At 45.2% G+C, this 13,301-nt stretch overlaps 1 protein-coding gene across 1 annotated transcript in view; it reads left to right on the top strand.

The window, feature by feature from the left end:
* Positions 1 to 13,301, top strand: part of RGR (retinal G protein coupled receptor) — a 48,735-nt gene that overhangs the window by 31,229 nt on the left and 4,205 nt on the right. Inside the window, exons 5-6 of the mRNA XM_033943811.1 lie at positions 2,613 to 2,730; positions 13,085 to 13,198. Of these exons, the coding sequence (XP_033799702.1) occupies positions 2,613 to 2,730; positions 13,085 to 13,198 (232 nt within the window). The remainder of the gene's footprint in view (positions 1 to 2,612; positions 2,731 to 13,084; positions 13,199 to 13,301) is intronic.

The raw sequence follows: 13,301 nt of genomic DNA, 5'->3' as shown, positions 1-13,301 counted from the left end.
AAGGCAGAACATCCATTCTGAAAGGACAGGACTAATAAGAGCCACATACGTGTAAGTCTGAGCACAATTCAGGGTTTACCTTCAGAGCCTGCTTAGTCCATTTTAATTGCATCGGAGAAACATAAATATTGTTCATTTCCCACCAGAAGTATACATTCAGAAAGCTAAAGCATGATTATTATAAGCATAATTTAAAATCTTGCATGTGCTGTATATGAAAAGCAATGTTGAATTTTAGAGAAACCTAGGCATATGCCAGTCTTATCTAGTGCTGTACTGAATATTCGTATGTGATTTGGTCACAAATAGTGCCCCAAATACGTTGTTCGTATTCAGTTGAAATGTGATTTAAATTTGAATATGAATAATCCAGGGCTCTAATGTTTGAAATCCGACTGAAATAAACACTTGATCACTTTGCTTCTTTTGGCCCCCTTTTATTAAGCCGTGGTAGAGTGTTTTAGCTGACCGGCGAGGTAGATGTTCCAACGCTCATAGAAATTGAATGGGCATCGGAACATTTAACTCGCCAGCCAGCATTAAAATGCTCTACCATGGCTTGATAAAAGGGAACTGTTATTATTTATTATGTTAAAGCTCAATGCCCATTATTCATATTCGGTATTCATATTCCTAGAATTGTATAGGTTTGTGCGACTCACAAATAGAAGATTAGATGTTGTCCAGACATGTCTACGTTAAATGTGGAAATCGATGGGAAACAAGATTTTATGTATGTGATATGGCAACCAAAAAGAAAAATAAAGAGGAACCGGAGCAAAAATCCACAAACACATCACTTATATCCTCCAGTTCAAATGCTGAAGCTAAAGCTCAAGGCTTAACTATTTTGTACCTAAAGCATACAGTTGAAGCACATATGCTTTAGGTACAAAATAGTTAAGCCTTGAGCTTTAGCTTCAGCGTTTGAACTGGAGGATATGTGTTGTGTTTGTGATATGGAAACCGCATAGTTGTATGTAGTATATAAATTTTTATATTAATTCAGCTGAATAATATTTTTCATTATTTGTATTCAGCTGAATAGTAAAATGTGCTGTTTAGTACAGCTGCAGAATCACATAAATCTTGAAATTGAATCATATAGGGGTCCTTTTACTCAGTGGTGTAGTAAGGGGGGGCGCCATGTTGGTGGGGGTGCCAACACATCTCCTCCTCTCCTCCCCCTTCGCCTCTTCCCACTCCACCCCTCGCCACGCGCACACACCCCTTCCCATCCCCCGTACCTCTAATTGTTCATCGCTGTGAGCAACAACTTCAATTTGTTCCTCGTGACTGCATCAGCTCTCCTGCTGATGTCACTTCCTCGTGCCGCGTGTAGGAAGTGACATCGACGGGAGAGCCGCTGGGTTGCGAGGAACGTGTTGAAGTCGTTACTCACGGCGGTGAACAACTAGAGGTATGGGAGAAGGGGCGTGCACGAGGCAGGTGGATTGGGGAAGGAGCGGGGGTGGAGGCAAAGGTGGGGGAGGAGGGCCTCCTCCCTGGGCGCCTTATCTAATGCGGTAACTTTAAAAACCATAGGTAAGAGTAATACTCACAACAAATGTGTCTCTTAAATTAATATGTACTCTTGTGTTGGAAAAATAATATCAGATTTTTGCTGGCAGCATTTTTCCCAGAATAGCATAGCTTTCACCGTAAGCTGCATCACCTGATTTAGATAGCAATGAGCTGTTTTCCTTCCATTTGCCAGCTTTACATCTCATTATTATGTAACCTCTGGTTCCCTATTTTAACATGCTTTTTGGTAATGTAACTTTTTACCCCCTCTTTTACTAAGGTGTGCTATGCTTTTTAGTGCACGGTAAATATTAGCATGCACTAATCACGCGCTAAATGCTAATTCGTGCATGTTATCCTATGGACGCGTTAGCGGATAGCGCATGCGTTGATTTAGTGTGCGCTAAACACACGCTAAAACGAGTGGAGGGACATGATCAAAAAAAAAGTCTAAGTCCCCTTTTGGCCTAAGGCCTTAAACGTAGAAAGTAGAAGCAGGGAAAATGTCCATTATAAAAAAAAAAAGTCCAAAAGGAGTTTCAGTAGGCGGTAGGCAGGTTGCTGGCGCCGCTGAGGTGCAGCGATCAGCTCAGCGGCCCCATTTTCGGCACTTATACATGTTTTGACCTGCCTAAACTTTTGGTTATACCTGCTGTATGGCTAGGTGTAGGTTGGCCCACTGCCAGCCCTTTCCCCTCCTCTAAAAACGCCTCTTTTCGCTCTATGCGTTTAGATGTAGGGGAAAGGCCTAAGCTGGTTTTAGATACATCTAAAACCAGCTTTGGTTATGGGTACTTGGACGATCAGGCTTTTTAATCTTCCAAGAACCCATTTAGGCCACTTTTTAGACCCTTTTATTTTTATTATGAGCCCCTTAGCGCACCTTTGTAAAAGAGGGCCTTAGTGTCATTAATACTTGTTAAGGGGCAAATAGGACACATAAGGCCATAATATACCTTAATAACTACCCCACCCTAAATGCAGGATTAGGATGGACATGTGGCAATCATAAAGCTTCTTATCTGATGAATCGGTGGACTATTAGAAATGATTAGAAAAAATTAACAATATACGTTTCCCTTCTGCAGGAATTTCATCTCCTACCTTTTTCTTTTGACCCTATTTGAATTCCTAATCCCTCTCTTTATCATGGTGACTGCCTACCAGTCCATGGCGTTCAAGTTCAAGAAAAATGGGCAGTTCAAGGTAAGAGCAAGCCTCCTAAAGAACAGTTGCTATTAGAGAGATTTGACAAGTGTTTGTTTTCTAAGTCCATCTTACAGACCTAGCTTGCTGATGCTCCACACATTAACCCTGACTTTTTGTTGAATGAAGACAAAGAGTATATTTTCTTCAGAGATGATGCTCTCAAGCATTGATGTTCTTTCACTATAATGCTATGATTGTGTAGCTTGGTCTCTAAGGCATATACAATGCCATGTGAAGTTCTTTGACTGTCAAGGTCAGAACTGATTGAAATGTCAAATCTACTTTGATGGCCTATGAATTAATTTTTGAAAGCTTTCCAAGGCAAGTTTCGCCGGTTGCTCAGTATTGTAAACAAAAATAAGGCAACAGAGCCTGGGTTGGACAGTAAGCACAGATAAGGCTACTAGTGCTGTTAGAGTAAATACTGATCAGGCTAAGAGAGAGAAGAGAAACACAGAGACTTAATGCAGAAATCCAGAAGACAGAAACATTATTGCAACACTTATGCCCTCTTTTACTAAGGTGCGCTAAGCATTTTAGCATGCGGGTTAAAACCACAGGCTCGCTGGGCTAAAAGGTAAAAAAATTTGCAGCTCGAACGGGTCTAGACGCATGCACAGACCATCTACAGATGGTCTGCGCATGCTTCGGGATCACACACCAGCGATCCATGCCGGCAGATGGGGCATTCATCTGATCGCCCCCACCTGCATATTAGAGGTTCAAGAATCCATCAGATCTGCCCAGATTGGGCATGGATAGGTCCTGATCGGGCAAGTGTCCTAAAGTTCTTTATTAAAATAGCTAAATGCTAAGACACCCGTAGTAATATAATGGACATCTTAGCAGTGGCGTACCTAGGGTATGTGGCACCCGGGGCCCATCATTTTTTGACAGCCCCCCCTATGTAAAAAAATATTTTTTGTAATGACCATGAAACAGAATAAATGGTCAGAATAGAAACAGGCAGTGAAAATTTTCTTATATTCCAAACATAACATAACATAAATTATATCTGAATTGTCATGACATCAGAAGTACATATGGAGTAGTTGCAGGTGATGCTTGAGACAGTTCTGATTGTGTTAGTTCGGTTTTATGTGTTTTTTGAATAGAAGGGTTTTTATTTCTTTTTGAAGGTTTTGCAGTATATGGTCGATGTCAATTGGTTGTAGAGTTGGGGGTCGAGTGTTGCAGCTCAACTGGCTAGGAGGTTGTCGAACAGTTTTTTTCTTTTGACGTTTTTGGTTGGAGGGTGTGTGAATGGTGCGTGAGTTCTCCTATGTCTGTTTGAGGTGGATTGAATTATTTAGCTGAAGAAATTAGTTACCCCCTCATCCCACACACCTTAATTCTCTTCCATTTTTGTTCCCATTATAAAAAACACTGATAAGTTCCCAGAAAAAAAATACATTAAAATAAGAAGTGAAAACAAAGGCCCCTACAGATGAGAACAAAACATAAGAATAGCCTAACTGGGTTAGACCAATGGTCCATCATGCCCAGTAGCCCATTCTCAAGGTAACCAATCCAGGTCACTACCCAAAGAGTAGCAACATTCCATGCTACCGATCCAGGGCAAGCAGACACTTCCCCCATGTCTTAATAACAGATTATGGACTTTTCCTCCAGGAATTTGTCCAAATCTTTCTTAAAACCAGCTACACTATCTGCTTTTACCATAACTTCTGGCCACTTCATTTTTAAGTTTAGATCTTTCCTTTCAAACAGAGACCTTGCTAGATGTCAAATACAGAAAGAACAAGGTAACTTCACAAGGACTTAGCTGTTCAGGAAATGTGAATCTCCTCATACACCCACCATATAGTGCAAAAATGTGCAAAGGTCTGTTTTTTTCTTTCGATCACTACATAGCCTAATGCCACACAAGCAGCGCTGTTACAAACATATTCTGTAGGTCAATGCTAAGGATAACAAAGTTTCCTTCCTTGGACCAGAAGGAGATAAACCACTGGAAGAGATCCCAAAACAACACCCAAAGACCCACTCAGTGTGTGAACCAGTTGAGTGGAGTGGACTAACTGGGGGGTGGAAATGGGTCTGGAGTTTGCTCAGCAGAATTTCCCAGACCACCTCTTCCTCTCAACACATTGACACGCTGCCACCACCACCACTAGAAACACCTCACTGGGTAGGCCAGCTATGCTATAAACTTTATAAAACACATTATTATATTTTCTTATAAAGCACATATTTTAACTGAACTCTCTGACATCCTCAGCCTTTCCATTCACAAAAATAGAAGGAAGAAAAGTTCCCATTTCCTGCTGTCTCATGTCCCCGGCCTATACAATATTTTTTTTCTGCAGACCCTTCAAAAGTCTGACCAAATCCTTGTTTCACTTGCATTATAAAGTACTGAGGATGCCATCTCTCCCCAATCCCAGGTCCTAAAGTCTAAGACAGTAGCGCAAACTAATGCTGCCAGATACAGGAAAAAAAATTTTGATTCGATTCAGCCCTATTGAATTGGTTTTTCAATTCGATTTTCCTGCCCAGTTGGGTGATTTTTTTCAAAACTCCTGGTGGGTTTTATAGCTTTTTCACCCCCTTTGGCTTCTCCTAACCACACTGGCGCTGTGGTGTAAATAAAATAAAGAAACAAAAAGGACTTTTCCTCTCTCTGTTAAATCCTAGCTCACGTTTGCAGTCCAACACCAGCTCTGGCAGGATACACATTTCAAATCTGACATATTATAATCACAAAACAGAAAATAAAATTAATTTTTCTACCTTTTGTTGTCTGGTTATATTTCAAATCTTGTTGGTCCAAGGCTCTGGTTTTCTTCTGATAACTTGCTTGCCAGGGTCTCCTTCTTTCTGCATGCTAACCATCCATCTGCCAACTCTGTCCTCCCTTTCCATTTCCCTTCCCTTCCCAGGACGTCTGGTATCTTTCCTTTTTTTCATCTCCCTCCACAGATCCACCTTTTCTTAAATACCCTTTCATCCGGCATCTCTCCCTCCTTCCCCACCATCCCAGAGTCCACCATCTCTCCCTTTCTTTTCCTAATTACCCTCCTATCCAGTATCTCTATCCCTCCTCCACACCATCCCTTGTGTCCAATTTCTCTCCCTTTCTGTTCCTTCCCTCCCTAAATCCCATGGTCCATCATCTCTCTCCCTCTCCTCTATTTTCAGACCCATTATTTCTTCCCCCCCCCCAAAGTTTGGCATATGCACGTCTCTTTGAACACCCCCTTCCCTCCGTGTACTTCTAAATCATGGTCCCCCCAAAGGCCTGGCCCCCCTTAAAGGTCTGCCTGTCCCCCCTTGAAGGCCTGTCCTATCCCCTTGTAGGCCTGTCCCCCCCTTGAAGGTCTGCACCCCCTGAAGGCCTGTCCCCCCCCTTTGTAGGCCTGTCCCCCCTTGAAGGCCTGCCTGCCTGCCTTTCCCCCCCTTGAAGGCCTGTCCCCCCTTGAAGGCCTGCACCCCCTTGAAGGCCTGCACCCCCCCTCGAAGGCCTGCACTCCCTTGAAGGTCTGCACCCCCCCCCCGAAGGCCTGTCCCCCACTTGAAGGCCTGTCCCACCCCCTTGTAGCTTCTCCCCCCCTTGTAGGCCTGTCCCCCCCTTGAAGGCCTGCCTGCCTGCCTTTCCCCCTCTTGAAGGCCTGCACCCCCTTGAAGGCCTGCACCCCCCCCGAAGGCCTGCACTCCCTTGAAGGTCTGCACCCCCCGAAGGCCTGTCCCCCCCCTTGTAGGCCTGTCCCCCCTTGAAGGCCTGCCTGCCTGCCTTTCCCCCCCTTGAAGGCCTTTCCCCCCTTGAAGGCCTGCACCCCCTTGAAGGCCTGCACCCCCCCCTCGAAGGCCTGCACTCCCTTGAAGATCTGCACCCCCCCCGAAGGCCTGTCCCCCACTTGAAGGCCTGTCCCACCCCCTTGTAGGCCTGTCCCCCCCCTTGTAGGCCTGTCCCCCCTTTAAGGCCTGCCTGCCTGCCTTTCCCCCCCTTGAAGGCCTGTCTCCCCCTTGAAGGCCTGCACCCCCCCTTGAAGGCCTGTCCCACCCCCTTGTAGGCCTGTCCCCCCTTGTAGGCCTGCCCCCCCCTTGAAGGCCTGCCTGCCTTTCCCCCCTTGAAGGCCTGTCCCCCCCCTTGAAGGCCTGCACCCCCTTGAAGGTCTGCACCCCCCCAAAGGCCTACACCCCCCCCCCCCGAAGGCCTGCCTGCCCCCCTTGAAGGTCTGCACCCCCCCGAAGGCCTGTCCCCCCTTGAAGGCCTGCCTGCCTGCCTGTCACCCCCCTCCCCCTTGAAAGCCTGCTTGCCTGCCCGCCCGCCCCACCCTGAAGGCCTGATGCCCCGACCCACCCCGAAGGACCGCTCGCCCCCCTGGCCTCCCCGCACCACCTATGAAGCAGCCGCAGCAGGATCGCGAAGTCAGCGTCAGCGATCCCTGCGCTGCTTCCTGCGCCACGGTCCCGCCCCTCCTCTGATGTCAGAGGAGGGGTGGGATCGCGGCGCAGGAAGCAGCGCCTAAGCAGCGCAGGGATCGCTGACGCTGACTTCGCGATCCTGCTGCGGGCTGCTTCACAGGTGGTGCAGGAAGGTCAGTGGGGCGAGCGGTCCTTCGGGGGTGGCGGGGGACTGAACGGCAAGGCCGGGAACACCCCCTTAGGGCTGGCACCCGGGGCGCACCGCCCCCCCCCCCCCCGCCCCCCCTTGGTACGCCACTGCATCTTAGCATTTAGTGCATGCTAATCATTAGTACATGCTAAATAAATTAGCACCCTTTGATGAATTCCCCCCTTAACATAAGAACATAAGAATAGCCTTACTGCGTTAGACCAAAGGTCCATCAAGCCCAGTAGCCCATTCTCACGGTGGCCAATCTAGGTCACTAGTATCTGACCAAAACCCAAAGAGTAGCAACATTCCATGCTACTGATCCAGGGCAAGCAACGGCTTGACCCATGTTTTTCTCAATAACAGACTAAAGACGTTTCCTCCGGGAAATTGTCCAAACCTTTCTTAAAATCAGCTATGCTATCTGCTCTTACCACAACCTCTGGCAACACGTTCCAGAGCTTAATTATTCTCTTAGTGAAAAAATATTTCCTCCTATTGGTTTTAGACGTATTTCCCTATAACTTCATCGAGTGTCCCCCTAGCCTAAGTAATTTTTGACGGAGCAAAAAACTGATCCACTTGTACCCATTCTACTCCACACATGATTTTGTAGACTTCAGTCATATCTCTCCTTAGTCATCTCTTTTCCAAGCTGAAGAGCCCTAACCTTTTCAGACTTTCCTCATACTAAGGAGTTCCATCCCCTTTATCATCTTGGTCACTCTTCGAACCTTTTCTAGTGCTGCTATATCTTTCTTTTCTACTGTCAAACCTAGAAATGATAAAAGTCTAGAGATGCAATCCATTGAAACTCCAAAGTTCAAGCTGCCTCATTGCAAATACATAGGACAACAAAGTGTTTGCTTATTTAACACTTTTGGGTGTATCTTACAGATTTTTTGCTGCTGTTCACGAAAATCATGTTTAAAATTATGTATCATGTACCATTTTTAACAAAAAAAAATACAGTTTTACAATTTCTTGTTATACTTTCAGGCTAATGGAAATTAATAATTAATCATAAAATATAAGTGACCTTGTTTCTTAAAAGGTGAGAGGAGAAAATCCACCGAAGAAGGCACGAGGGAGCAGAGAGAAGGCAGAGGGTGAGGGGCTGAGGTGAGAGGTAGCTCCGCCCATTCCCTGACATCACCCGAAGCAGACTCGAAGCTCCCCCTTAAAAGGGGAGGAGCCAACGGCGCGTGGCCATTCGGCACGCGGTGAAGGCGAGTGGCAAAGGCGCTCGCCTTAGCGAGAGCGCCTTTGCAAAGGGCCTCAAGAAGGGCCAAGTCACTACACCCAAGGACACCAGGGAAGGACAGCAAGCAAGCAGAGAGGGATAGAGAGAGGACACCAGCAGCAGGCAGAGAGAGAGAGAGAGAGAGAGGACACCATCAGCAGGCAGAGAGAGAGAGAGGACACCAGTAGCAGGCAGAGAAAGAGAGAGAGAGAGAGAAGACACCAGCAGCAGGCAGAGAGAGAGAGAAAGAGGACACCAGCAGCAGGCAGAGAGAGAGAGGACACCAGCAGCAGGCAGAGAGAGAGGCACCAGCAGCAGGCAGAGAGATAGAGAGAGAGGACACCAGCAGCAGACAGAGAGAGAGAGAACAACAATGGAAGCAGAGGGAAACCAGAAGATGAGCTTTCCAGTGTTCTGTACAGACTGTCATATGTATGACTACCTCCCCTCGGGGAGACAGTCATATGTATGCGGTCGGTGCCAGGATCTGGAAAGCTTGAAGAAGGAAGTAAAGCGACTAGAGGACAAGATGCAGAAGCTAGAAGGACTTCACACTACAGAGGACCCAATCAGGACAGCTATAGACTTCATGAATGAGAGACACATTGAGGAGGAGGTCAGGGAACTCGAGAAATTCAATGAGGAAGCCTACAGGAGGAGAGTGGAAGAAAACGAACTTCAGATGAACGATGAAGTTACACCAACACCAACATGGAAGGGAGAACAAGAAGCAGATAACCTCATAGAAGACACCCACAGAGGAACATCGCACGAGGAGGAGAAAATGGCTAGTCGATGCCCAGGAGAGGAAGCAGCGAAGCACACCGAGGACATTGACCTGAGACCAAAGCGAAACCTAAAGAAGGGAAAGTCAGCGATCCTAGTGGGAGACTCAATCCTGAGGTATGTGGACAGCCACATAGCAGGAGGGAGAGAGGATCGACTGCCTCCCAGGAGCGAGAACCAAAGACATCGTGGACAAAATTGGAACGATCCTGGAAGGAGCGGAGATGGAAGAGACCACAGTAATGATCCACATCAGGACGAACGATGTCAGCAGGAGAGATTACAGAAGAAGCACACTGATAGAACAGTTCAAGATTCTGGGAAGGAAGCTGAAGATGAGGACCCAGAAGATAGCATTCTCAGAGATCCTACCAGTACCGAGGGCAGATGTGAAAAGGCAGGAGGAACTACAATCAATAAATGCGTGGATGAGGAGATAGTGTGAGGAAGAAGGATTCCACTTTGTGAGGAACTGGACAAAGTTCTGGGGCAAGAGCAAGCTCTACAGGAGAGATGGACTGCATCTGAGCGCGGCGGGAACAAGACTTCTAGCAAATAACGTCAGGAGAGGAATAGAACAGGCTTTAAACTAAGAAGAAAGGGAAAGCCGACAGTCGACCAAGCATCGACGATTCGGAAGAAGGCATCCCGTGAAGATACCGAGGGGAAAAAAGGCTGGGAAGAAACAATGGACAAATTATAGGAGTCGACTAACCCAGAAGAGGAGGTTAGAAGGAATGTAACAAAAGAGAAGAAACTAAAGACCGAAGCACTGGGAAAGGAAATGAAGACAAGAAAATACCAGGATCTAAATTGCATATATACTAATGCAAGGAGCCTAAGAAACAAAATGGGGGAATTAGAAGCCATTGCCAATGCAGAGGACATAGACATAATTGGAGTCTCTGAAACGTGGTACAAGCTCTATCGCCAGGACAGCTCAGGACAGAAAGGAGATGGAATAGCCCTATACTTAAAAGAAAGCATACAGTCGACAAAAATGAACACAGCATAGATGACCAACAAGCTGGAATTGCTATGGGTTAAAATACCGGGAAGGAAAGGACCTGAAATAAAGATGGGTCTATACTATCGTCCACCCGGGCAAACCGGATATATCGATGAAGAAATGGAAGCAAGAATGCAAAAGCAGTAACACGGTTATTATGGGAGATTTTAACTACCCCGGGATAGACTGGAGTCTTGGAAGCTCAAAATGCACTAGGGAGACAGAATTCCTGGAGGCTATACAAGATTGTTTCATGGAGCAGCTTGTTAGAGAACTAACGAGAGGAAATGCCACTCTGGATCTAATCCTAAATGGGTTAAGGGAACCTGCAAAGGAAGTAGAGGATAGTGGGACCGTTGAGAAACAGCGATCATAACATGATCAAATTCAAGGTTGAGGTAGGAATACCGAAAGGAAAGAGAACCATAGTGACAACTATCAACTTCAGGAAAGGAAACTACAAAGCAATGAGGGAAATGGTAAGGAAGAAACTTAGGAACACTTCAAAAAAATGGCAAACTGGTCTTTTCTCAAGAACACAGTGAGCGAGGCGCAAAATCTGTAAATCTCCAGATTCAGAAAGGAGTGCAAAAAGAGTCGAACAAAAGACCCAGCGTGGATAACTAAAATAGTGAAGGAAGCGATAGGCAATAAGAAAAACTCATTCAGGAAATTGAAAAAGGACAAAACTGAGGGGAACTGGAAAGAGCACAGGAAGTATCAAAAAGAATGTCACCGAGTGGTTCGAAAAGCCAAAAGAGAGTATGAAGAGAGGCTAGCCAGGGAAGCACGAAATTTCAAACCGTTCTTTAGATATGTTAAAGGGAAGCAACCGGCTAGGGAGGAGGTGGGACCGCTGGACGAAGGAGACAGGAAGGGAGTGGTGAAGGAGGAGAAAGAAGTGGCAGAAAGACTTAACATGTTCTTTTTGTCTGTATTTACAAATGAAGACACATCCAACATACCGGAACCTGAGCAATTCTTCAATGGAAATCAAGCATAAAAATTAACATCCATGGAAATGAGCCTTGAAGATGTACGCAAGCAGATAGAAAAACTAAAAGCTAACAAATCCCCGGGTCCGGACAGAATCCATCCAAGGGTTCTGAAGGAATTAAAGGAGGAGATAGCGGAACTACTGCAGCAAATTTGCAATCTATCCCTGAAAACAGGCATGATCCCGGAGGACTGGAAGATAGCCAACGTTACGCCCATCTTTAAAAATGGATCAAGAGATGACCCGTGAAACTACAAACCGGTGAGTCTGATCTTGGTTCCGGGGAAAATGGCGGAAGCGCTGATAAAAGAAAACATCGATGAACATTTTGAAAGAAATGAACTTCTGATAATCAGCCAACATGGTTTCTGCAAGGGGAGATCGTGCCTAACGAACGTATTGCACTTCTTCGAAGGAATTAACAAACGGATGGACAAAGGAGATCCCATAGACATCATATATCTAGATTTCCAAAAAGCCTTTGACAAGGTGCCCCATGAACGCCTATTCCGGAAACTGAAGAACCATGGGGTGGAAGGAGACGTACATAGATGGATCAGAAACTGGTTGGCGGGTAGGAAACAGAGGGTAGGAGTGAAGGGCCACTACTCAGACTGGAGGATGGTCACGAGTGGGGTCCCACAGGGCTCGGTGCTTGGGCCGCTATTTAATATATTCATAAATGATCTAGAAATGGGGACAAAGTGTGAGATAATAAAATTTGCAGACGACACGAAACTATTTAGTGGAGCTCGGACTAAAGAGGACTGCGAAGAATTGCAAAGGGACTTGAACAAACTAGGGGAATGTAATGTAATGTAATGTAATTTATTTCTTATATACCGCTAAACTCCGTTAGGATTCTAAGCGGTTTACCGAAAAATAGACAATAGGGTGCATTAAAATTATAAGTAAAATATGTACTTAGAAATTCCCTTACTGTCCCGAAGGCTCACAATCTAACTAAAGTACCTGGAAAAATGACAATTAGTAGAGTAATGAAGAAATAAAATAGAGAATAGATGAGAAAAATAAGAAAATAAACATTCTAATAAGACTACAATGATCTAAAGGACTTTGAAAGGTTGAAAAAAGAGGGGAGATAAGAATAGATGCATGAACCCCCCAGCTGAATGACAGATAAAATGATACAATCAACTACTCCTCTTGAGGTGGCACTTAAGTGTGCCCCTCTTTTCTGCAACATTAACAGTTAAAGCATTGCAATTTCCTCCTATATTAACTATAAGGCGATAGTGTCCATTCCTTATCCCCTTTCATACTAGGCAGAGAATGTAGAAATTGCCATCTGCTAAGGTTTTGTGATAGCTGTTAGCATACATTAAATGCAGCATTAACAAGTAATAACAGTGTAGTAAATCAAAGCCCAAACCTCCTCATTATGAAATATAAGGCACATAGAATTCCCTCAGTAAGCTCATAGGAGTCTCCATATTGAGAATAGATATAGAATCATAACACAGGCCTAGTACAAACTGCAAGATACAGGTTAGACGTGAGGAAGGAGGTGTAACGTGGTAGAGATTTTCCTTCTACCTCGTGCATTTAAAAAAGGCTTCTGCTGCTGCTGCTATTTCCATCTGAAGTGCCATCTTCTCTCTCCCTCTGCTTGTCCGTGTAAGCAAATAAAAGACATTTCAGAACATAGAGGTGACCGTTTCCGATCCATCCTATATACAGCACATGGATGAATAAACTTGCTTTTTTTTCTTTCAGTTTAATCCAGGTTTGCCAGTGAAGACTCTGATTATTTGTTGGGGACCTTATTCGCTTTTATATGGCTTCGCTACAATTCAAGATGCAACCATACTCTCGCCAAAACTACGTATGGTATGTGGCACATTGAAATGGATTCAAAGCAAAATGTGTATTCTTTCTTATTTCCAACAGACTGCTCTCAATATTCCAGCAATAGCTCTTTTGAAGCAACAGA

Source organism: Geotrypetes seraphini, chromosome 4 (genome assembly GCF_902459505.1).
Source record: "Geotrypetes seraphini chromosome 4, aGeoSer1.1, whole genome shotgun sequence".
Lineage (NCBI taxonomy): Eukaryota > Metazoa > Chordata > Amphibia > Gymnophiona > Dermophiidae > Geotrypetes > Geotrypetes seraphini.
Note: the sequence above shows the minus strand (reverse complement) of the source record. Positions and strands in the feature narration are given on the sequence as shown.